Source organism: Epargyreus clarus, unplaced genomic scaffold, assembly GCF_041222505.1.
Source record: "Epargyreus clarus isolate Ecla_fem2 unplaced genomic scaffold, WU_Ecla_fem_2.2 ptg000008l, whole genome shotgun sequence".
Classification (NCBI taxonomy): Eukaryota; Metazoa; Arthropoda; class Insecta; order Lepidoptera; family Hesperiidae; genus Epargyreus; species Epargyreus clarus.
Genome location: NW_027332216.1, coordinates 387,684 through 414,687, shown reverse-complemented (window position 1 = coordinate 414,687; position 27,004 = coordinate 387,684). Strand labels below are relative to the sequence as shown.

Here is a 27,004-nt window from a genome sequence, read left to right as displayed (position 1 = left end):
ATGACTCCGATACTGCACGTCGCACGAGATGTCGACTCCCAGGATCCCTACACTTTTACCAATGGTGAGCGGGGTACTTTGGAACTTAGGCGCTATGACGAATGGGGTTTTTTTAGCGGTAAACGCGCAGACTTGTGTCTTCGAGGGGTTGAACTCAACAAGGTTAAGACGACCCCATTCCGAGACCCGCTCCAGAGAGTTCTCGATTTCAGACACAAGTCGGATTCTGCTTTCTTCCACGAATGTCCGAGAGGTGTTCGCACGGCCTGTGTACACAGCATCTCCCGTGCTATCATCATTTATTCTTTAAACATTAGATATTTGTGGTTATGTGATGATATATAACATAGCATACATTATCTACACACACATATAATGTTTTTCGATGATAATAATTTATTAATAGTATGGGAATTCTTAACATACTTCAAATGTATATAATAGTGATCTTTCTTGTGGAAAAAACTAATGTTGTTGTTCTGTAAAATAGAGAAACGACATCTAAAGTTTTTTATTCCACTAGAACATTTTTCTATTTAAATTTATGTGACGTTGAATTAAACGTCACAAATATATAGACAATAGTAAAATAGTTCATAGAGAAAAAGAATAAATTAAAATAAACTTTTTCGTTACATGTATTTAAAGTGGAGTTAAATAAGAAAATAAAAACGCATGTTTTCTTCACTTCAAATACCACATTACACAAAAAAGTCACAGTTGTTATTCCACGAGAGCTCGGAATGAGGTGTTGGAGTTTGTATGGGAGAGCATATTTCCTCGGGCTACTTACTTAACTTAGGAAATAGCCCCCGGGAATTTGTTTTTCATACAAACTTCCAATGAATAAAACACGCTGTTTCAGTTTTCCGTTCGTTTACCTGTATCTAGGATCTTGTTAGTTTCATGTACGTATATTATTTTAGGCCTTCAACATCAACCCATTGCTGTTCCAATGCTGGGCACGGGTCTCCTCTCAGAATGAGAAAGATTAGGCCATAGTCCATCGCGCTGGCCAAATGCGAAACTTATTAAAAGTTAATTCTAACCTGGTGTACATAATAGAAGTGGTAGTACCAATTTGGTTCAACTTCGGAGCAACCACTGCCACGTTTTCTACCTAACAGCAGTATTTAGCGCTACTGCGTTCTGGTCTGGAAGGTGTGGTAAGAGAAACTTCCGAGGCATTCCAGCTTATCTCTCAGAGGTAGCAATGTATCTATAGCCGACCTCACTGAGGAACCTAATCTTATCCGGGGTTGATTAAAGATGTTCATCGGCGGCAGTAGCCACTAAACTCAGATGGACTGCATGCTCGTCCGCTATTCTATTTTTATAAAAACCGTCCCACGAGTGATCCTATAATGGTCTCATTTATTTCTTTCATACGGAAACGTAAAAGAAATAGGCCGAAGGTCATGCAAACGAAGTCGTAGACTAAAGCTAGTCTGCTCAACCAGTGTATCATTTAATCTGTACCCGAGTTCACTAGTGACATACGAAACCAATTGATAACTCGCTGGAAAAATAACGCGCTCAGTACAATATATGTTTATGTTGATAAAGTCGTGTTTCATTTTTGGGTAATTAATTTGAATAATCATCGTATTATTTGAAGGTGTTAATTGGGCAGTAAGCACAAGTATAATTAAGTAAGTGTATCAATTTTATGTTCTTGTTCGGTTTGTTGTTGACCTTGACTTTCAATGTTTGTTATGTAAATATTGTAATTAGACAAAAATATTATGTTTTGGTATGTCATTGTTTTCAGAATCAAACTCGTTTATTGAGTACAAATACTTAGCTACACATTCTTATTGTTATTTTAATAGTAGCTAACAGATAAATACGTTTATTTTCAAACGATTATTTGTGGGTAGAATGTTTTTCGATAATGATAATTTATTTATTTTAAACTACTTACATTTCTTGATATATTATACAATTTCATATACGAATATGTGCAAACAATAATATGTTTATCTTAATTGCCAAAACTTTAGCGATAAAACATATACACCATTTGTTAATCATTTTGTAGATTGTTATAAAAATATGTATACTTGTAATCTCACACTCTTTCTATACTCATAAAATTGTTGTTGTCAACCCATTACTGTTCTACTGGGCACGGGTTTTCTACCACGGTGAAAGAGTGTTTTTTTTTTTTACTTTCAGTCGTGTAGGTTCACCGTTTAAGCAAGTAATAATTTTCTAATAAGCACAAAACTTTAAAAGTCAGAGGTGCAGGTGCTTTAAGAGTCAGACCTGAGATTTGAAATTCGGACGTCCTGATTGTGACCGGCTTTATAACGAGACTATTACTGATTTACAAACTGTATGAATGATAAAATTGCTAATTTCTAGAAATGCTGTACCTAATATGGGCGGTGGCGCTGCTGTCGGCGGTGTACTTGTACCTGCGGAAGATCTACAGCAAGTTCAGCTCTATGGGGGTTAACCACCTGCCCGCGACCCCCATACTAGGGAACATGACCCCCTCCATAATGAAGAAGGAACACATGCTATTTAACTTGGAGAGGGTTTATAATACATTTCCAGATGACAGGTAAGTTTTTTTTTATTATAGGTATAGCAATAGCAGAGAAGCATGCAGTCCACTTGACGGTAAGTTGCTACTGTCGCCCATTGACATATGTAATCAACCACAGATGAGATTAGATTCCTACTTGAGGTCCGCCACGGATGCGCCGCTACCCCTAAGAACTTAGCTGGAACACCGTGGAAAAGTATGTCTCCCTTACCACACCCTTCAAACCAGAACAAATCAGCGTTTAACACTGCTGTTATTAAGTAGAAATTGGCATGGCACTGGTGCCACCGGATTCGAACCATTTGTGGTTCGACACCGTTCGTCTGTTCGCCTCGTTCGTCCGGATACTACCTTCAAATCTATGGCTATCTAGTAGAGGTAGATTCAACCCTAAAACCCTCAGCATGGCAGACCGTTGCACAATGAGTGTCATAACATTAAACCAACTGCTGTTTCAGGGTAGTGGGATTCCACGAGTTCATGAAGCCAGTCTTCATCATCAAAGACGTGGAGCTGCTGAAGAAGATCGTCGTAAAGGACTTCGACTACTTCGTGGACCGCCGCGGCATCGGTGACGGGTTCCAAGATCCGCTGTTCACCAAAAGCTTATTAATGTTAAAAGGTTAGTAGAGTCCACGCCAAACTGCTAGTCCGCTCCGAATATAGAAATTGCGTCGCAACAGCAACCTGTAGATATTTACGGGACGAAGATAGCGCGGGACCCCCGGCATCCTCAGCTGCCCGCTCTCACATACATAGCTGCGTAAGTGTACCGTTTCGTTGCTACGGAGTATGTACTTGTAGTTGTGTTCGACCGCATTGGCTCTCTTACTACACCTACGCACAACAACTTCAGAGCGGAAAGCAAAAGTTTGGCGATAATTGTTATATAATTTTACCAGACTCATGATTTTTAACACATAACGACAATTATACAACTCTAGTACTAACAGATAAGACATAGGTTAATAAAAGTATGATGTACACGGGATTTCCTATTATTTGTTTATGAATTAAATAGATAGTTTATAATGGTATGAAGATTAGAACAAACACGTTATGTTACAATAACTCGATAATTAATATGCTCGATAATTGATGTAAATAGCGCTGCTAATTATAAATTTCAATCTAGGGATGGGAGGTTTCATTCACGGGGAACGAGACCTTTCATTTTAAACAGTAGAACCTATGCACTCTAAAAAGTTCTCAAAAGCATGCAACTTGCTTTCCAATCCACATGTGCTTAACGTCCTTATTATTAAAACCAGTCTCAGAGTTACCCATGCCCAGCAGTGCAGGCCAGCAGTACTATCCCGTACGAGGTTGAAAGTAATAGCGCCACGGTTCCAATCCAGTCGGGATCCTGGCAGTTGACATATCGTATGACGTGCAGTACCGGGGTAATTTGGACATTAAGGCCAAGTTGGCGTCAAAAAAAAGTTGGGCGTCTTAAACAGGGCGAAGCGGTACTTCACTGCGGGGCAACTCCTTCTATTGTATAAGGCACAAGTGAGACCCCACATGGAGTACTGCTCCAATCTCTGGGCAGGGGCGCCCCAATCCCAACTTAACCCACTTGACTCCGTGCAGAAACGCGCGATCCGAATCGTCAACGACCCCAGGACCTCAGATCGTTTAGAACCTTTAAGCTTGCGGAGGGACATAGGTTCCCTCTGCGTGTTCTACCGGCTTTACAATGGTGAGTGTTCCGAGGTACTATTTGACCTAGTGCCTACGTCACCATTCCTCCATCGCACCACTCATCGAAGGATGAAGTTCCATCCACACCAACTGGACTCGTGGCCGTCCTCCACGGTTCGGTTTGCACGGACGTTCTTGCCACGGATGTGCAAGATGTGGAATGAACTTCCTTCTGAGGTATTCCCGGAGCGCTATGACATGGGGCTCTTCAAAAAAGGTGTAAAAAGAGCTCTCCTCCAAAGCCGGCGATGCATTAGCAACTCCTCTGGTGTTGCAAATGTCCATAGGCGAAGGTGACTGCTTTCCATCAGGTAGCCCGTCTGCTTTATCGTTTAGGTATAATTGTACTTCACTGCATAGTCTCTTCAATGATAATGTTGACATGTAGTACACCGCCAGTCGTCAGCCTTGTGTCACGTATATTCAGAGCTAAAAACCTCGAATTCAAATAATTTAAAACAATATCCAACCTACTTATAGCGCCCCCTACCGGTAAATGTCATTATCGTTTTTCGTGCAGCCTGTGTACATTTATGATTTTTCAAAATAAGAAATAAAATAAGTAATTTATAGTAAAAATTGTTAATTTATAACAAATATTTCAATTAATAATTTATAAAAGACGTAGGTGTGATATATTGTGCAGAAAAGTTACAATGGAAAATAAAGAATTTTGACGAAATTATTCTGAAGACTTGTACTAGGCGGCCATTACGAATGCCGTCGCAAATTGAAAATGTATTATTTTCATTTATTAAAGATAAGATGATAATCTTATATATTCATGAGGAATGACAAGGTAAATTTTTACATATATATTTTTCCAAGCAAAGGATTTTTAGATTACCATATTGTTCTGTAGCAAGGAATTTGACGTCTTATGTTCATTAACTAAGCTTGTCACCTATTTAGGTGATCTCGCTTATTTAAATCCTTATATAAATCTCGCTTATACAAAGCTATGAACATAGAAATAGGGTGCTATTTAGCCCCGTGCATGGGTACTAACCCGTTTATACTGAGTATTTACTCACATAAAAGAATCTACTATTGAGTAGAATATACCTAAAGGGTATTCACCCGTTCAAATAAGGTTATGACCCTTACATATTGGATATTTACCTACATTACAAGAAATAGGGTGCTATTTAGCCCCGTTCATGGGTACTAACCTGTTTATATTGAGTATTTACTCACATAAAATAATCTACTATTGAGTAGAATATACCTAATGGATATTCATCCGTTCAAATAAGGGACCCTTACATATTGGATATTTACCTATATAACAACTATAACAAGATACTACTATTAAGTAGACGGATACAACGGATATTCACCCATTCTAATAGGGTATTATGTCCTTCACATTGGGTAAATAACCCATATAACAAAATACTAATAATCAGTAGATAGACACAACTATTACCATCGAGTGGGTGTAATGATTTTAATGAATGAACATTTTATTGAAGAATCATTCAGATTAATAATGTACATGATACAGGATATAGAGATGACAATTTATAACCTTTTGTAATACTCTAGAAGAACCTAAATTTGGTTTAACCATTCATAAGAATTTGGTATCTAGGTAGATCAGCATATTAAAGAGTAATTTACTAAAGGAACTATCCATCTATCTAGATGGTGATAGATAGACTAAAGGAAAAAATAGTTTAAAGGAAGAACACTAGCCTCTAGGAAACTGTGGGACGGATAACACATGATTAGACTTTAAAAGTTGCACAAGTCGCAGTTACTATTGTAGCTGTAAAGAGTCAAAAGCCATGCCACATCAGGTGAATGCTTACTGCTCTCGAGCATTTGACATGATTGTTTCTTAATAATTTTAAATTATTTGCCTTTATAAAGATAATTTGCTATCAATTATCTTATTACTGGTGCTGGTCATTTATTATGTATAATAAATAATAAGAAGAAATTTCATAGTACAAGTACTGGAACAAATAATCAGCAAAATGGTTTAAGAAACAATGATTGTTCAATTCATATATATATAGTACAATATTTTATAATAACAAATATAACGAAGATATTTACACTTCATCCTATGATAAACTTCATCCAAAAGTTTGAGATACTCATACCAAATAGGGTCATTATCTGACTTACAACAAGCCTCATGCACAAATACCTGTGTCACAGAAAGGCTTGATCGAAGTTTCCTTTGGAATAAATCTACAATCACAACAGATTTTTAGGTGAGTGGTTAATAATGTGGTCGATTATAATTATAATTTTAAAGACCAGTTGTAACAAATAACTATTGACCCAAGCTTTGCAAGTGGTTAGCTTTAAGAGTATTTGTATAAACACTTAAACTCATTATTCTCAAGGAATGAAGATTTTGTCAAAATATACTCGGTATGTATGTAGAAAGACTTCTCACATCAGTGGTAACATATTGTTTACTCTTAACCAATTTTTTACTTTACCAACACCTGATGATGGTGATGTTGGTTTATATTGAATATCTTGGTCTTAATCTTGAGCTTTAAATAAAGCCTGGCATTCCACTCACTACTTACTATTGTTTTCAAGCATGCATATTTGGATACTAATTCATGATTACCTTAAACAGTGTTTACATGTCTATGGTTAAATGGAAATTATATGCATTTCAAGTTCTTTCCTTTGGTTTGAGCAGAACACTATATTTATGTTAATACTAACCTTTTAAACATATACAAGACCATACATAACTGATTAAGATCTAGGGACATTGTGTCAGTTATATATTTATATAACATAGTTCCTATTTGAAATGTCATAATAATGGACAAGGAACAATAACGACACTTAGTAATTTAGGATCATAGACATAACAAGCTATATCATTCTTTAGGATTTAATGGTTACTTAAAAGATAGTTCGATAATTGAAAATAATACAACTGTTAAGGTTGTTCATTGTATTATACAAGCAATAAATAAATAAAAAATCAAATTGCTTTACCATTAGATAAAAGATTAAAAATCAACACAAGGGTGAAATAAAAAGAAAAAAAATATATATATATAACAATAATATTAAAAAATAAAAATTATAATAAATGCAAAGATATGTATATATAAATATAACAATTTTAATAATGTTTATCAAAATACTATCCCTCTTACAGATAGATATAATTACAGGTGGTAATTGTCATATTATTTTTATTATCGGGACACAATCAGTTATGTAACATATGGTCATTATTCTCGGTATTTTTGTTATTTGATTTAAATAACAAATCCGATCAACTATTTAAAGTTAAATGCAGCGTTACTTGTGCTTAAAGATATTTTTTCAATAATCATCTTCAACACGGTGAAACCCTAATACGTGTAGGCAACTCCACAGTTATTTCATATAGAAACAGCATGGTGTTTAATACCCACATTTAACCGTAATATCAAGGCACATATTGGATTTATTGAATACCCAAAAAATGTTTTTATTTCCCTAATACATTCAATAATTTCAGAATGAATTTGCTATCACTAAATCAAGATTATACATTGCGAATTAACACTTTGAAGGTTTTTAAATAGATTTATTTACTAGGAAACCTACAAGAAGTATGACTTACATGTCATGACTAAGGTTATACTATTTAAATGGAAATATTCATTTTATTTCTAATAAAATAATTGTTGTTAAAGATTATCTCTGAACGGTTGGGGAGTTTGTGGTAGTACCAGACTGGTCCAGACAGTCCTAAAAAATAGTGTTAAAAAAAAAAAAAAAAAAATTAATAAATAAATAAACCTTTCATTTTGGAAGGGTTGTTTTTTGGGTCTCATATGAATTTAAAAAAAAAAAAAAAAAAAAAAAGATCTAACTCCATTTGTTTTTCGTCAACGCTTTACCCTGTATGTTACTCGCTTCCTCGAGGAGCGTTTCGTTTCTATACACGAATCTCAAGATTTTGTTGCTCTACAAGCAATGTTAGACGCAATAATGAAAACGTGATGCTGGTGCTTATAATATTTTGGCCTAAACAGTGTAAATAACTAGATCTATCTGTAGACTGGTTACAATATTCTTTTCATTTTGATATATATATATCTAGAATTATTTTTGTTCTTAAAATGCATATTTAGGTTTTCTATCCTCCATATCCCAAGTATGCTATTACTTGGGATAGTTACATCTGATGTATAAATATTTTTAGCGAGTTAAGTGTAAAATATTATATATTATTTAATGGAGATGAAGAAAAAATACTATTTACTTTTTTTGGTTATTGTAATTACTCATATAGTAAAAAAAAAAAAAAAACAATAATAATATATAAGTAATATATAAAAACAATAGATATCGTATATATTATGACGTTCACTTGGTGTAAGCCCGTGAATGCCATTATTACTACCGATTCGCCTACATCTGAGTCGAGACTTCTAAAAAGTATACATAAACATAATAATAACATTATTGTATATTAACCAAATTGCTTGGCGGAAGATATTGTATATTAAATTGCCACATGAATTTAAACCTTACTATAACCAGTGTTCAAACAATCTAGTATTACCATTATTTCATAGTAATCATAGTATTTGTCCAGCACATCCTTAATAAAATTACCTAGATAGGCCTAGTAACACTTGAGAGTTACAAGAATAAGTTTATTTCCTTTATGTAATCTTATAATACAGTGACCTCCCAGACGACAGTTTCTAGATTTTATCAACCACGGAGGATGATGGCATTGATATATCATTTTTTACAATACATACCATTAGAGAGCACGCATTACCACGCTGCTACGCTGACGTCTAAACATATGAGTGTCAGTTAAGACCCTCTTAGAAGGATAGCTGAATGGATCAGATCTAAGTTCAATTTTGTAGTAGAGACGTTACATCAAACGGTTACTTGATAACTGTAATTAATATTTAAATAGATATATTAAATTAGGAATTTTAAAAATAATAGGATTTAAATGTTTTTGTATTTTGTTTAATAGGCTCGTTATTTTACAAATCTCTAAACATCTACATGTCAACATTATCATTGAAGAGACTATGCAGTGAAGTACAATTAGAAATTAAACGAACTTACCTAAGTGAAGTTCCAATTTCAATTGTACGAACTGCATAGTCTCGAAATGATATTATAACCCACCCACCCATACTTATATACGATAAGTATTACCCATAATATCATCTATGTTGTAAAATAATCGAGCTAATGAACTTACATCTTGACCCCAGGATCTCTAAACTTAATGACATTTACCGGTAGGGGGCGCTATAAGTAGGTTGGATATTGTTTTAAATTATTTGAATTCGAGGTTTTTAGCTCTGAATATACGTGACACAAGGCTGACGACTGGCGGTGTACTACATGTCAACATTATCATTTCGAGACTATGCAGTTCGTACAATTGAAATTGGAACTTCACTTAGGTAAGTTCGTTTAATTTCTAATTATAAAAAAAGGACTTAATTAATGTTCAAAGTAATAATCAAACTAAAACCTACCTTTGGTAAATAAGTAAATACGTTAATGTTTATGACACTAGTCACTCAAAGTTACATGGTATCTGATTGCAATCAGATTAAATTATAATAATTATTCATACATACTCTTTTCAAACTCCAAGGTCAAACAACATTTATTTTGCAACATCGCAGAAGTACGTTACAACAACAACAATACGTTTGTTTTACCTCAACTGGAAAAAAAACAGTTATAATAATCCAGTGTTTTTACACATCCTCCTTTGGAACAAAACATATTTCCACAAAAAGTACAGCCAACTGGAAGGTAGAAACTTTGCTTAAAAACTTGGTTTTAAGAACCAAAAAATCAGACTGTTGGTTTCGCCACCATTATTTTTATTTATTTTATAGTGGTGAATTTAATGTAACGTGAGCGTCGACCGAAATGGAACCTTGCACCTTTTTCTGCTAACAACAATCTTTAGCGCTATTATGAGATATATTCAAAGATATGGTAACAATGTTTTAAACTTAGTCCTTCGAATTAGTACCCTTGACCGCCTTAACGTTGATAGCTCGTTAAAGTCATCGAGCTGTCGTTACTTCAAATGGCTTGAATAATTCTTTATATGCTTGGTCACTCATGCCACAGTATAAGATATTTGTACTGTGCTCATGCCCACGGACATCTCTAACCAATACCACCACATTGAACAAGGGTTCTACCTAAAACCGATCATAGACGCGTTGCAGCCCCTGATGACTAAGGTAGTCGCAACATAATGATGTAAGTCAGGCGAAATATACTAATATAAGTAGATTAGAACTATGCAAATACAAGAGAGCGAGATAGTATAGTCTTGTTTCGCTCGCACGGTTTTCGCTCCGGCCGCAATCTATGATTCTATTCTATTGTGATTCGAATTATACCTACTTCCCTCAATTACATGCGCAACTGATATACAATCTTCTATTAGGTATATAAGATTGTAATAGGTATCGCTATTGTTATGGTTATGTCTCAAGTGTATACCTTTTATTGATAAAACGATGTGGTGACTGTCGGCCACGGATCTCACGTAACTCTTATGAAAAAAAGCTCTACAATTTTTTGAGTTTAGTTACTTCGTTAGTTTTCGATAGCCCTCAATCTCTTCGCGGATGTACGTTATCGCGGTAACCCCGTCAAACCCATATTATTTGAGTTCCTGTAAAGGATGTCTAAGTAGTGATTTAAACAATAAAGATTTAATTTAAATTTTGTATGAGTTAATAAATATTAAATCTGTAATTTTTACGTGAAGTAATTGTTACGTGAAGTTAAAACTATTTTACGTAAGTTTTTACGTGAAAATAGTTTTAACTTCGCTTACTTATTGGCGTGTTAATCTCCGACAGACTAATTAAGTATCTTAAAAATTACTTCTTACTAAGTTTCGCCGCGAGTGTTTCAATATTCTTAACGGTCTTTACCACAATTTGTAGGTAAACCACAACTCCATAACTTGTTAGATGTTATATGAATATGTCAAATAAGTAAATAATATGTTTATCAACAAGTGATAAAACAAGTTCTTATACATAAGCTATTAGTCACTATAATATTGCAAAGCCTTGTCTTTTTTGAGAGGATACCCGTGTCCACCATTGAAACGTAAGTCATAGGTTGTAATAATTTGAAGGTGGTAGAACCCTTTGTGGTTCGCCTCCGGCGGCACCACCGCCACACCTATTTCTACCTAATAACAGCAGTGTTAGGCGCTGCTGTGTTCCGGTTTGAAGGGTGTGGTAAGGGAGACAGACATTTCCGAGGCGTTCCATCTTAGTCCTCAGGGGTAGCGGCGCATCTGTGGCCGACCTCAGGTAGGAATATCTAATCTTATCTGGGGTTGATTACAGATGTCTATGGGCGGCAGTAGCCACTTACCATCAGGTGGACTACATGCTCGTCTGCTACTCTTATATTATAAAAAAAAATCGATTATTCAAAAGGATCATAATTACACGTGTTCAATTTAGGGTTATCAACTTCTGAAATAACAATCGAACGAAGAAAATAAAATTACGTATTTAGGAGTAAAGGTGTAAGGAGTAAGGTTTTAAGTTTTAGTATTATATATTTTAAAACTTTATGAGGTATTACTTTTACATCATTAACGTTTTTGATTTTGATAAACAGCCTTCGTTTTGTTATTGAGGAATACTGGTCGCTGTAAAGTTTACGACTATAACTTTTTTATTTTTAGTGGAAAGGAAGTTCTAATCTGGAAGTTTATTTATTAATAATATCAGCAGTTAAGTTGACAACCCTAATTCAATAACCCACGACGCACTTATATTATTTTACGATCATCATGACGGTGTAAAAACGAACATAACAAACACTTTATATAATCATATGTATAATAATTGTATTGTTTGCCCCAAGTGCTTTTTAACATTAGTATGTTGTTTAAATTATCATTTAACTAGCTTCGCTCCCATCCCCGCCTGTGTGCGTCTTCCGTATTAATATTCAATCATTTTTAACCGACTTCAAAAAGGAGGTAGTTCTCAATTCGGCCGGTATATATATATATATATATACATATATATATATATATATATATTATGTATGTACACTAATTACTCCGCCGTTAGTGGACCGATTTTAATAATTCTTTTTTTTATGGGTAGAGGCCAGCTGGAAGTTGGTCCCACCTAAATATGGTTAGGATCCATCTATGGGTTCTGAAGGAAATGAGGGGAACTCCTCAACCCATGTAAATATAACAGTCATAACTTCGCCATTTAAGAACCTATTTTAATGCCTTTAATTTCGTGTGTGGACAATTGCTACAAGTTGGTCCCATTTAAATATGATGAGGATCAGAGTGGGTTCTGGAGACAAAATATGTAACTCCTCAACCGATGGCTATAATTGAGTTTTGTTTGAAGATATTTGGTGTAGGTTCTAATAAAATTGCAAAGCCAGTCCATAATTGACTATTTTTTAGGGTCTGATAATGTGGCTCGGAGACAAAATATGTAACTCCAAAATCGATGGGAATAATTGAGTTGTGTTTGAAGATATTTGGTGTAGGTTCTAATGAAATTGCAAAGTTCATCATTGACTATTTAGTTAGGTTAAGTTAGAACATGGCTACAGAAATATGGACGTCCAGGCTGGCGAATCCTACCGCTGGGCAGCGGACTATCGAGGCCAATTCGTCCGATTTTTCAGCAGTGGTTAGGTAGGCGATTCGGCGTCCTGTCTTTCCGTCTGACACAGATACTCTCGGGACATAGTTGTTTCAGGAGTTATCTGTGCCGGATCGGACGAGAGCCGACAGCCAGGTGCCATCACTGCGACAATTGCCTCGATGAGACGGCCCAGCATACATTGGAGGTATGCCCTGCGTGGAATGCGGAGCGCAGCCCGCTCAGCTCTGTATTAGGGGCCGACCTCTCTCTCGACCGTGATTCGTGCTATGGTTGAGAGTGACAGGACGTGGCAGGCGGTGCGCTCCTTCTGCAAAGCAGTAATGCTCGCGAAGGAAGCGGCGGAGAGGGCTAGAGAGGATAATGAAGGCCGCCCTTTCCCCGTCCCATGAGCCCACCGAGGCGGATTCGGGGGAATCCAACTCCAGTTTTAGGGCTCGAGGTGTCGTGTGTGCGTTCTGCACGCTCATCTCATGAGGAACACCAGTGAGGAAGCCCCTCCCTCACGGGATGTGGCTGGCGTTAACATCGGAGCCGGCTGATGTTGCCGGGCCGCGAATGTAATACTAACGCTTCTCGTGACCCGGCATCGAGCGTCCAGAGGAACGCCGCGGAGTTTTAGTCGGTAAAATTTCGACATATCCCTTTCGCTCCCCCGGGCGTTAGGGAATCCATGAGGATAAATTCTCCGCGTAAAAAAAAAAGGTTGGAACATATACGACAATATAAAACTAAGCGAGCAAGGCGCGGCAGCGCCCTGCGAACGGGTGGTTCCAATCAATGTAAATTCAGACCTTACCTTTATTCATGATCACGTTTATACAATTTTATATTGTTTTAATATGAAAGAGTGCGTCATCACTAAAAAGGGTGAAAAAATATTTTTAACAAAAAAATACAACCGACTTCTATGTCACTACAACGTTAAAAATAATTGAAATAAATGTTGGTTTAGTACATAGTTCTGAAGTCGGCGCTCAATATATTTCGTTGGATAACGATGTAAACAGCGTGTCTAATATGAGCGCCGACTTCAGACATATGTACTAAACCAATATTTATTTCAATAGCAGCAGTAGGTAGCCTAGATTTTTCGAAATTTTGTGCATATTAGACATTAATTATCACTTGCTAAAACGGTGAAGGAAACATCGCGCTGAAACCTGTATATCTGAGAAATTTATAAAATCTCAAAGATATTTACGTATTTCGAAACGTAATTTTGATATTAACAGTAGACTTTCTGATTCCATTATCGACAGTTTTCCCATTCTAAGGTATTTACCAAAGTTAAAAAAAATCCGAAAATCTGAGAGAGTTCCTTTATTTAATTTTCCGGTAAATTAATTTCATCTCATCCATCTTGAGTTTACTTCTTAAGAGCGTTAAAATTATTTGAGATAAAAATAATGTTATTTGCAAAATGCTTATAGAAATGTCTCACCGAAACAAGTATAGACCACTGTAGTATTAAGACAGATTCTTGTCAAAGAGAGAAAGTAACTTGTCCTTTTTATAACATTCTTTAACCAATAGTGCTCGAACTTAGTGTTTAAAGTAACGTTATATGTGACCGACCATATGAGACATTGTCGGTTGAGGAATGTTCACGATGCAGTGAACACTTAACATCAGGAGACTGCATAACAGCTCTCAAATCTTTTTCCAGAACTGGGGGAGCCCTGAATGTATGTACCACAACGTTGTTCCAATGCGGATTAGTAAATGTATAAAGCCTATAGATGTGTATAAATTAGTGTAGATATAATTATGTACATTGTAAACCATTCTTGTACGCGCATATGAATTCACGTATCAATTCCAGGTGACGAATGGAAAGCCATGCGGTCAACCTTGAGTCCAGCCTTCACGAGCTCCAAGATACGGTTGATGGTACCCTTCATGCTAGAAGTCGGCGACCTCATGATAAATCATCTTAAAAAGAAGATCGAAGAGTCCGGAGGTTTATTTAAGTTCATAATAGACATTCCTATGTTGAACTCGAGGGGTATTCATCGCACACATATAACGTGTCGTCAGGAGTGCCACAGGGGTCTATTCTGGGGCCTCTCCTGTTCAACTTATTTATCAATGATATCAGTAACTGTATACAACACTCAAAATTGTACATTTTTGCGGATGACCTTACGATAGCAAGAAAAATCTCGGTGAGTAATGACACACAATTTCTACAGGACGATATAAATAGAGTTGCTGATTGGTGCAAATTTAATGGCATGAATTTAAATCCCAGTAAATGTTCTTTTATAAGGTTTACTCGCAAGCACTCTGAGTTTCAAACTAGGTATACAATAAATAACAGCCTACTACAGAAATGTGAATCCTTTCGCGACCTAGGTATCACAATAGACGCTAAGATACGTTTTAACCTACACATCGATAACATCTGTAGGTCCGCACGCAAAACACTCGGTTTCATATTTAGAAATGCCAAACCTTTCAAGAAACCTAAAACACGAAGAACTCTATACACCACTCTTGTAAGAAGTAAACTTGAGTATGGAACAATCATATGGAACCCCAGTTACCAAATACATAAGGATCGCCTAGAAAGTGTACAAAGAAAATTCGCGGCATCCCATATCTCTTCTTACTCATAAAGCCTATCGAACCAATCTTGGTCACCATTCTCTAATGCCTAGACTAAGTAGATTATATAAGGAATTAACCTTGAAAGATCAAACTATAGATTTGTTTAGTGACAATCTATCTGAATTTAAAGTTAAAATTTTAAAAATACTTAATAATACTACTGTATAAACACTACATTTAAATTATGTAACATATTAGTCTCCATCATCATTACAACAACTACTTGTAATCTCGTTTTATTTATTTTTGTATAAAATATAATTAAACGCTAATTTAGAAGCAACTGTACTAGCTACCTATTGTATAAGCACTTACTATTTTGCATGTTGTGACTACCTGTAAATGGAAATATGTGTACTAAGCTATATTACTTAAGAAAATAACATTGTCAGTCATGTATAACATATAGTTCTGTTGGTAGTCCTTAAAATAAATAAATAAATAAATAATGTTAAAAGGAAACTCCAGACCGTTTTTGGTCAAGTTTGTCCAAGAACCGTCAAGGTTTAACTGTTATATCACATATTCCACAAATGTGTCTGATTTTTAACAACACTGTTAAGCGCTACTGTAATTAACTTTAAAGTTCACATCATGCTTTATCCATAGGTAGTAGTATTTATAACTTTATCCTCAGCGACAGCAACAATATTTTAATAAAGTAATGTAAGATACGAGTATCATGCATCGATATTAAGTATTCTGTCTTTCTGGAATAAACGCCTAAAACTTGTAATTTTCAGTGGGTTATATAGACGTGGACTCTAAAGACATGAGTACTCGTTACGCGAACGACGTGATAGCGACCTGCGCGTTTGGCCTCAAAGTGGACTCCACGGGTGAGGACAACTCCTTCTACACCAGCTGCAAACAAGCTACCAGCTTCTCGCTGAGGGATTTTGTCAAAATTGCCGCAATCAGCACGTTTCCGAAGGTTGCAAACGTAAGAGAATAATTATTTTCTAATTTTATTGAAAAGACTAGTGACAGTGTAGTAAAATTGTCTCTTTTAAAATGAAAAAATCTTAGTACACTTGATATTCACCTAACCTCCACAAAAGTCAGTTATGTATATCTTTTCTTTTATAAAATAGTGACAGATAATGTAGAACGGAATGTTCCAAAATTTACGACGGTTTGAATTCGGAGGCACCTCAGCCACACTTACATGTAGTGTTTACGACGGTATGCGACCACACATACCGCCGTCCTTCCCGGGGTCGCTTGCTGGATGGTTCGAGCTCCCACTCTTGCCGCCCATAACCCCGGAAGCCCCCTTTTAGTCGCCTCCTACGTCAGGCAGGGGATATCGTAGCCCTATTCTAGTCCCGGAACTACAGGGACAAATACTTATTTCTACCTAACAACAATATTATTAAGGCGAAAGGATAGGCCAAACTACAACATAGACCTCTCTTTAAAGGCCTACTACTAATAGACGGATTGATCAAATTAAAAAATAAAATATACCTAATATGCATAATATAATAAACTTTAAATTTTAAGTTAATTTTTATCATTATTTTTGGTGGTTTTTAAGAAAAAAAATCTATTATATCGTCTATATATTTGCAGGAATTTGCTTACTGCTTCCAAAGGACTGAAGCGATTTAAATGTTTTTTTCACATTATTATAGACAATTTATTGCTTTATTAAATTTAAGTTCAAAGTTTTGCAAAATGACTACTTAAGTGCTATTAAATCAATAACACCATATTATTGTTTCGCGGATGGCGCCGCGACTGTCTCAGACGCGTGGGCCAGTCTTATCCAAGCGTTCGCACGGGGAGGTTGTGTCACATGTCAGCGCGCTCCGCTCTCTACACTTTGCGTCGAAGAGTAAACAGTTCATACAGTGCATTTGGTACAAAGCTTGGACGTTTTTAATATAAATATTTTTATTAGCGTGCAAATAACTTTGTAAATATTCAGATTTTATTGTTTTAGTAAGTAGACACCTGAATATACATATTTTTATTAATGTACAAACCTGTAAATTAAACTATTATCATAATGTTGAAGAAAAAAACATATATGGAAGTCAAACTCTAACCAAAGCAATACAGTTGAATCTATGTATTTAGAATCTACGTTGGTTAGAGATTTAAAATTTACCGAGTTTTGATTGATTTAACGAAACTGCAGTGTTTCCGCAAAAAGAGAACTATCGTATTCATAGTGATTTGATGTGATTTTTATGCACAGCCGTGAAATCGGGTCATTTTCACGTTGGTTTTGATACTCATAATGAAGACAAGAACTTTCAAGACTGTTTTTAAACGGTCTAAACGAAACGTTCAATAAAGATGTTATTTCCACATTTCAGTTTTTTATTAGAATAAGCACAATAAAAAAGTGTACCTTTCAAAAAACGCATATGGCACATCTGTGGAACCGGTTCCTTTCACTCAGTGTGCAACCGGCTCCCGGTCACGTCACAGACAAGCGGTATAATTTTTTCACAAAATAAATTAAAATTTTCCTAATTTTAGTATTTATTTAAAGAAGTAGTTGGTTAGTAATGAAAATTAATGAAAGTAATGAAAATTTTAAAAAATCTCCAATTTCACTTTTACAACAATAACTGTACTTACTAAACAATATTCTATTCAGGAAATAAGCACTGCAAATATTTGAAGTCTGCTTACATTCAATTGTTTTATGATGATAGAAGTCCATAGGTGACAAAAATGCTTCGAACGCATCGGTTTCAAATACTCTTTGACTTTCGGGGGAGTGCGCGTGCGCGTGAGGCAGTAATCGCTGGCCGCTTACTGCCTACAGTGTCGTGTTCGATTCTCAAGGACGTTGGGCTATCATTTCGCCTTAAGCGCTGCTACACTCTGGTCCGAAAGGTATCTGAAGGAAGGGGTAAAGTAGACATAAAATATGTAACTCAGGGATAGCAACCCATATGTGAATCTAATCCTATCTGGGGTTGACTAAATATGTCCATAGACGGCAGTAGCCACTCAGCATCAGATGGACTGCATACTTTTTTGCTACGTTTATGGAGTAAAAAGATACAATATATGTATGTGTTATTTACCAGATGCTGAATATCACTGTGTCGACCAAATCCATCACCGATTTCTTCAGAAACCTCGTTATAGACACCATGACACAAAGGGAGGAGCAGAACATTGTCAGGAACGATATGATCCACCTTCTCATGGAAGCTAAGAAAGGTAAGAAAGATCAGCACAATTTAAATAATCTCCTTAATTCAACCTACTTACTAGATTTAAATTTGGCTGGAGATGGAACGTGGGTCATCAAATTAAATTATAGGTGATATGTATAATATTCATGGTAAAATTTGTCAAAATATAATTTCAGGAAATCTATCCCACGATCACAAAGACGCAAAAGACGCTGATGCTGGCTTCGCTACGGTGGAAGAATCGTCTCTAGGCAAAAAAGTCGTGAACTATGGTAAGCAAGATGCAGAAAAAATATACTTTAACAGAAGTAGTGGTAGACTATTGACGGTCAAAACGAATTCAGTAAAGGATCTACTTTGAATAAAATATTTTCGATTACATCTGATTTATTGATTCGTTAATCATTTGATTTATGCCTTACTTCTCAAGAGTAGCAAATAATCTGTAATTTGCATATTTAGAAATGTGTTACTTGTAACAGACAAAACAATAATTTAGAAGATAGTTCACAATAATTATTTTTGACTCATTAAAAATCATCAAAGAGCATTTCTTAAATGCAACAATTACACACTTGTTTCAAGACTATATATTTTTTCTAGAATGGACTGATGCGCATCTTGTGCCCCAAGCATTCCTCTTCCTGGTCGCTGGCTTCGAAACGATTTCCACGGTGGTTTCTTTCCTCCTCAACGAGCTGGCCCTCCATCCAGAAATCCAGGAGAAACTGTACCAAGAGATAAAGGAGAATAATGATAATAACAATGGGAAGTTTGACTACAACTCCATACAGAGGATGACGTACTTAGATATGGTCGTGTCAGGTCAGTTTAGTTAAATAAATTTAGTATTGTAAAACGTGAACTCCAAGGCAGAGGGACTGCGAGACTTTCCATGTTAAAATCATTTTACCAAATTAGGAGTGGAAGTAGTGACTTTACCCCCAGGATAAGGAAATCTTTCATAATACGGTGATAGATGACGTAAATATTTTTTTAAAATAAATTGATGAAAAACAATCATTATAATTAAAATGATAATTATGTCGATCCGTGCAAAGAGAGAAAAAATTTGTAAAATTTTCACAAAAGCCTTGGCTTGCTCCTGAAACCTATATACTTCCATTATTTTTTTATTTTTATTTCATCATCATTATCATCAACTCATTACTTCCACTGCTGGGCAATGAGGAGTCCTGCTCTCAGAATGAGATTTTTTTTATTTATCAAATGTATACCGGTATTTTTGACTATTTTTCAGAGATACTACGTCTATGGCCCGCAGCTCCGTTCATGGACCGGCTCTGTGTTAAGGATTATAACTTAGGAAAACCGAATCCTAAAGCAAAAAAAGACGTAGTGGTGAGTTGTTTCTTTTTTTTTAATCTTTATTTTGGGAAATTAGGGAATTTTAATTAAACTTTTTGAGTCCTAAGTGGTTGGGGAACTAAGGTATGAGCCTAAGCAGCGCTTAAATTTTATTTTATACTGTGTCTAAGATAGTAATAAAATCATAATGATTATAATTATGATGACTATTTAATTCGAATAATTTGTGCTACATCTACTCGCTTAATCTGAGGCTTAATGACGAAGCACCAAAAAAACAATAAGTTCAATCGATTTATACAATGTAAATACATAGTCTTGTATCATTTTTAACCGACTTCCCAAAGGAAGAGAGGTTATCTATTCGTCGCGTATATTTTTTTTTATGTATGTCCAGCGATTTTTTCGCTCTACCGCGACCTATCGACATGATTCAACCGCCATTATGTGCGGCTAGTTTCACAGGGGGTCCCATTTCGAGGAAATTTGAAAATTGTCTTCAGTTTTCCCGGAAAATTGGAAAACCTGTTTCCTTTAAAACTTGAATAACTCAAGTATTTCTCAGCCAATTTCAATTTTCTTTTTTTTCATATGAAAGGGTATTTCATTGCGGTACTTTTCTACCTTGACATGGGTATGGTCTGATGATTAGAACATTATGACTACCCCTGTTTTTTACACATTTTATGATATTTTACCTCCTGGCCATCTAATCCTCATGAAACTTAAAATTAACATCGTATATCTAGATTAACATGATATGATGGAATATCTGGCCTTTAACTCTTCAACCCTGATAATGCAGAGATGTCTCTTGCCTCAACCATACAAGTTAGGTATTTGGAGCTTTGGCAAAGGGAGATCTCCCGCCGGGCTAGGTGATCATGCCCGGGGAGCGGCCGCGCTCCAACAGTCTCAGTTCGGAGCTTGTATATGCGAGATGTTTAGAAAACTTCGATAGCGTGATTCAGCAGCGTCATCTCTTGACGAGTAGCGGAAAGTCGCTACAGAGCTTAAGAATATTTAATAAGGTTGATAAGTAGAGATAAATGATGGAAAAATCGACCTTCGACTCCTCAACCCTGATAATGCAGAGGTGCCTCCTGCCTCAACGATACAAGATAGGCATTTGGAGCTTACGAATATTTAATAAGGGTGATAGACAAAGATATATGATGGAATATTCGACCTTCAACTCTCCAACCCTGATAATGCAGCGGTGCCTCCTGCCTCAACCACAGAAGTAAGGCATTTGGAGCTTACGAATATGTGATAAGATCCTTAAGTAGATACATATGATGGAAAATATGACCTTGAACCTTCAACCCTGATGATGCAGTGGTGCCTCCCATATAAAGTATATAGAATATATATTTCTTGTAATGTTGTAATGAAGTGGTTAGACAGAGACATATGATGAAAAATTTGACTCCTTAGATCTGATGATGCAGAGGTACCAGCAGCCTAAATCACATGAATAAGCCATTTAGTGCTTTCACACATATTTTACAGTTCCTAAGCAGATAAATGTAATGTAAAGAAATGACTTTCAACTCTTTCACTCTGATGGTGCTGGTGTGCTTCCAACCTAAACCATAGGAGTTAGCCATTTTGTGTTTTCATATACGTATTAACGTCAGTAAGCAGACACATAGGATGAAAATTTTGACCTTCAAGGTCTTAACCCTGATAAAGCAAGGTTGCTTCTCGCCTAAACCGTATGAGTTATACATTTAATGCTTACGGATATTTATAAACAGTATCAAAGCTAGAGTTTGTAGTCGCATACAGTATAAAATGTGACCTTCAAGTTTTCAATCCTAATGATGCAGGCACGCTGCTGCCCTAAGCCATGGTAACTTGCCAATTACTTCGTACAAATATAAAATATGGTTAACTTTTACGTTGTAGTTTTTTTTTTGGTGAATTGGCCTGACTCAGTCTCAGAGTTTACCACTTAGTTTGATTTATTTACTTTTCTGTCCCAACCTAACCTAGCCAATAATATAGTATTTCATATAGCCTCGCCTATAGTGTTTCGTATTGAATTGGTTAGGTTAGGTTGGAACTTATAAGACTCTATAAAACTAAGCGAGCAGGGCGCATATTTCTGAAGTCGGTGCTCAAACTGGACACGCTGTTTACGCCATTATCCAACGAAATATATTGAGCGCCGATTTCAGAACTATGTACTAAACCAACATTTATTTGGATTATTTTTTACTTTGTAGTGACATAGAAGTCGGTTTTATTTTTTTGTTAATTTTTTTTTGTACATCGCCATTTCAGATACAAAAAAATGATACACTGTATATTCCGATCTGGGCGTTCCACCGCGACCCTGCGTTCTTCCCCGAACCTGAGAAGTTCGACCCTGAAAGGTTCTCTGAGGAAAACAAGCGTAACATCAAGCCCTTCACCTACATGCCCTTTGGACTTGGCCCTAGGAACTGTATTGGTATGGTTAAATGAATGTTATAGCAGTAATCATTTATTTATTTATTAACTCTCATCTTACATCTAATAAATCATGATTTGTTAAGACCAATCGCTATATCTATTGGGTCCTAAATCACTCGTATTCCACTGCTGTACCCTTACCATGAGTTTTCAAAACATCCCACAATTTTACGTTAGGTTTACTCAATCCATTATTCTGTTCCGTTTACTTGAGTGGACTGAGTAAATGTAACAATAAGTAGTGCTCATCTTTTTGTCTGCCTTACATGTTCGCAAAAGAGAGAGACAAAACATAAAGCGCCATTTTGTCAATTTAGACATATAATGTTACGTTACTGACACTATAGTTCTGATACAATCTGCTAGGGGCGCTGATTGGAAATTGTATGGGCAAATACGTAAACAAATACCAAAACAGTCATAATTGTCAAAACGTAAAAACTCATGGTAAGGGTACTGTACGAATTTAAATTATAAGGATATTGACTTCTGTTATATTTGAGTTGTTTATGGTTTTGTCATAACTGAAAGTTACCACTTAACTTCAAGAGCACATGTTTGTTTTTTCTTCAATATAAAAATTACACTTTACATATTTATCCCACATAGTTTAAGCATAGACATAGTCACCCAGAGCACAAAAGTAAGTTCATGATCTAGAAGTCTGCCAAGCTGGTAATCGAACCAGTAACATTGAAACCCTCTGCGTAATATTGTCCTCTTCAAGTGATTCACTATCAAATAAATCTGTTACGTCATGTTAATTAGTCATGTAAATAATGTATGTATACTCATAAGACGATACATAAATTTCGGATCTAAATCATACGGTATCAAGAAGCGCCCAATGCGCCGGTGAGGCCAAATCTAGACATGACACAAATTATGAGAATAATAATCATGCGCTTAAAACACAACACAAAGTTTACATATCTCATAGTAGGTATATTATATCCATGTAACCTTTGGTAGTTATTTTGTGTCAGGCGTTAATTTGAGGTAATCCATGATAGAATGTGTAGATAAATGTAGTGGTAAAATGATCTTAGTGGTTAAAACTTGGTCCCAGGTTCGAGTACAAGGCATGTACCTAGATGATTTTAAATGATATATGTACATAGATCAGCCGCATAGTGAGAATTAAGAAAGGCATGTCAACGGAGTCTTCAGAGGCAGCCCCTTATCTTATTTGAGGTTGACTACAGATGTCTATAGGTCGCAGTGGCTACTTACCATCTACTACATATTCGTTTAACTACTTTTGTCTTTTTTTAAGAAGTCGCTTAGTTGTTATACTTTTGTTTTACAAGCATTCACTAAGTCCATACGTTTTAGGGTCAAGATTCGCTCTCTGCGAGGTGAAGGTAATGGTGTACCAGCTGCTGCTGAACATGGAGGTGCTGCCCTTCGAGAAGACGTGTAACCCCACAAGGCTCATCACTGACGGCATCCAGATGAGAATGTACGGAGGCCACTTCGTCAGAATGAAGTTGAGATCATAGTTGCTACAAGATATTTTGTTTTTGTTGTTTCTGCTTCTTTAGAAGTGCATTTCAGGTTATCGCCTTATGTTTGATGTTTTTGTATGGAGTCTAAATAAAGAAATACACTTATATTTTGGTAATAAATACGATATAATAAAGTTGTTATAAAAATAATCGTGGTGCAGTTACTAAGGCGTTTTATTTCGAAAATCTAAATAAACTTTTCTCTCTAGGCTTTACTGCATTGCATTGGTATAAACGCACAATACTATAATAAGCAATACATCATCATCAACCCGTTATTGTCCCACTGCGGGGCACGTGTCTTCTCTCAGATTGAGAAGGATTGTGCCGTAGTCCACCGCGCTGGACAAACGAGTATTGGTAGTCTTCATATACCTTCGAGTTTTTTTTATAAAATCTCTTAGGTGTGCAGTAGGGTTTCTGGTCGGGAATTCCCGGACCGGAAATTCACGCTGAGTCAGGACGGGAAAATGGTCCGGGATCCCGGGAACTCGGGACATTTCAAAGGTCCCATAAATCTTAAAAAAATAGTAAATTACTCATAGATTGCAAAATTTATGATGATTTCAACATGAAATACTCAAGCAAAACATATTCACAATGTTAAAGTAGAGCCCTATCGCGTAAGAATATGTCATTTAAGTACAAATTAGGTAATACCGACGTTTCAAAACGACGAATTAATACGACGTTATTGGTAGAGGTTACAAGCTGACCGAAATGAAATATGTTTAAGAAATGAAGAATCATGTCAATATAAAAAATACATATACAAAATGAGGCACTAAATGCTGTCTTATTCTATCCATCCATTCACCAGCCTTTTGAGTACCACTGCTGGACATAGACCTCTTATTATATAAATAAAATTGGCCAAGTGCAGTTTGAACTCGAACCCAGAGAGATTCGTACCACAAAATCTTCATTTCTTTTATTTTTAATATTACTTTGTTATTATTGCAGCCATTGAAGTACATGCATTGTGAACATTTAAACAGTCTAATTACGGTTCATTAGTCATAAAGTGAAAAACATTGAAAAATAGCGGTTTCTTGTATTTTTTTTTTTATTTTTAGTATAGCGGCTACCATTATACATACTCTGTAAAATTTTCAAGTGTATCTATTACGGTTCAGGAGATAGAGCCCTGTGACAGACGGGCAGACAGCGGAGGCTTAGTAATAAGGTTCCATTTTTACCCTATATTCATACTGAATCCCATCCGATTTATATTTAATTTATTTTTTACTATTATAATCCATTTTTAATATCTTCAGGAGTCTGCATAGCCCTAGTACAACTCTGGCTAGAAAAAGGTGTGAAATTTTATTTACTTATTGTTAAGACTGGAACAATATTTTGTTAAGGATCCGCTATGCGTCCACCTTCGGTAGGTACCTGCGATTTTTAACTCGGAGCCCTCGATTGAGTGGCTTAGTTTCTAACCACTAGTTAAATCATATTAATAGCATTTAATTTGGTTTTTATTAATTATTTTTAAAGTCTTTGGAGGGCGAGACAATCTTTCACATACGTCTTCTACTTAGCACTCCTAAAGTTTCTCCAATTTTAGATCAATGGTTTTCCGCTGTCTTCATCAGATCATCTGTCCACATGGTCGGTGGACGGAGCATTTATCCCTCCGACTTTGAGTTTTTGGCTTTAAGGCTTCTAAAGCCTACAATAAAGGATCATATCTTGGCGCCATAAGTCATCACTGGCTCGAATACTTTCAAATTCAGGTAATGAGGAATTTGGGATAAGAAAGCATTCCACAATTTTCCGAACGTAAACTATCTGAGATGGATTCTTCGAGTAACCCCATTCGCACAAATATAACCTATACGGGTGTGTCGTGGAGTCTTGAGCATGATTTTTGCCTTGTCCCTTTTGATTTTAAGATCCGTCCGCTGTGAGCCATTGTGGATGTCACGTAGGTTTTGAAGATGATACAATCCATTGTGGTTAGACTCCAGCGGCACCACCGCCACAACTATTTCTACCTAATAATGCTGAGGTCTTGTAAGTGAATTTGCTCACTATAATATTGGCAAAAAGTATATTACATTCACCATTGGTGTTAAGGCGAAGATTTTTTTCACTCCATTAGCTTGAACAATTTTTTAACGGTGAACAACCTTCTGTTCCATGTGTGACTGCGGCCGAGGGATTGCATTCTAGCTTTTAGATAAAAGCACGATTATACTTCTCAGCTTACTACGAGTACTATATAGATAACCGCTAAATTTCATGCGCACTGCTGCGCTTTGTAGCACACGTTAATTCGACGATCTCCGGTATTGTAGCACTTAATTAGAAGTCGTTAAACCTTATTAGAGGCCTTAGGGATAATGGATAAAATATCTGACATGGTTCGGCCACTAATCCGTACGTCTGTCCACGAATCCGTATAGCAGAGTAGCGTAGTATAATACGGTCCAGAGCAGAGTTAGAATGGTTGGAGACATAGAATAATGTTTTAAGAAATTCTCGAGTTCCCGGGAATTCCCGGGAAAATATGGTCGGAAATTCCCTGGGGCCGGGAAGAAAAATATGCCGGAAAATCAGAAACCCTAGTGTGCAGGTTTCCTCACGATGATTCCCTTCAGTGTTTAAGCAGGTGATAATTAATTTGTTAACGCAAATAACTTTAAAAAATCAGAGGTGCTTGCCTGGGATTTGAACCTCGGACCCCTCGGTCGAGAGGACGAGTTTCTTAACCACAAACTATCACTGATGTACATAAATACCGGTTAAAATCTAATGTAAATAATATTGTTTAATATCAACGTTAGGTGGGTAGATGTAAATATTCCACCAGAGTTGACTTGTCAATGTCGCTTCGTGCGCCCAGTTGTCTTCTTGCGCTCGGCGAGAACCTACATACTTTCTGTACGTGCCCTCTCGCTCCTGTTGTCCCCGTGGACTAGCCGTGCTACCACGTGCGCATTGTGAAGTACATAGTGACTCCACAGAAAGAACAGGCCATGATTTCTGTCTTGAGCCCCGTGA

The 27,004-nt window shown here is 36.2% G+C and overlaps 1 protein-coding gene across 1 annotated transcript in view; it reads left to right on the top strand.

The window, feature by feature from the left end:
* LOC140744059 (uncharacterized) overlaps nt 1–24,156 on the top strand; it is a 49,875-nt gene extending 25,719 nt beyond the window's left edge. Inside the window, exons 12-21 of the mRNA XM_073075513.1 lie at nt 2,369–2,569; nt 3,013–3,176; nt 14,744–14,881; nt 16,275–16,474; nt 18,585–18,720; nt 18,872–18,967; nt 19,299–19,520; nt 19,957–20,057; nt 22,314–22,482; nt 23,820–24,156. Of these exons, the coding sequence (XP_072931614.1) occupies nt 2,369–2,569; nt 3,013–3,176; nt 14,744–14,881; nt 16,275–16,474; nt 18,585–18,720; nt 18,872–18,967; nt 19,299–19,520; nt 19,957–20,057; nt 22,314–22,482; nt 23,820–23,986 (1,594 nt within the window). The 3' untranslated portion in view covers nt 23,987–24,156. The remainder of the gene's footprint in view (nt 1–2,368; nt 2,570–3,012; nt 3,177–14,743; nt 14,882–16,274; nt 16,475–18,584; nt 18,721–18,871; nt 18,968–19,298; nt 19,521–19,956; nt 20,058–22,313; nt 22,483–23,819) is intronic.
* The last annotated feature ends 2,848 nt before the right edge of the window (nt 24,157–27,004 follow it).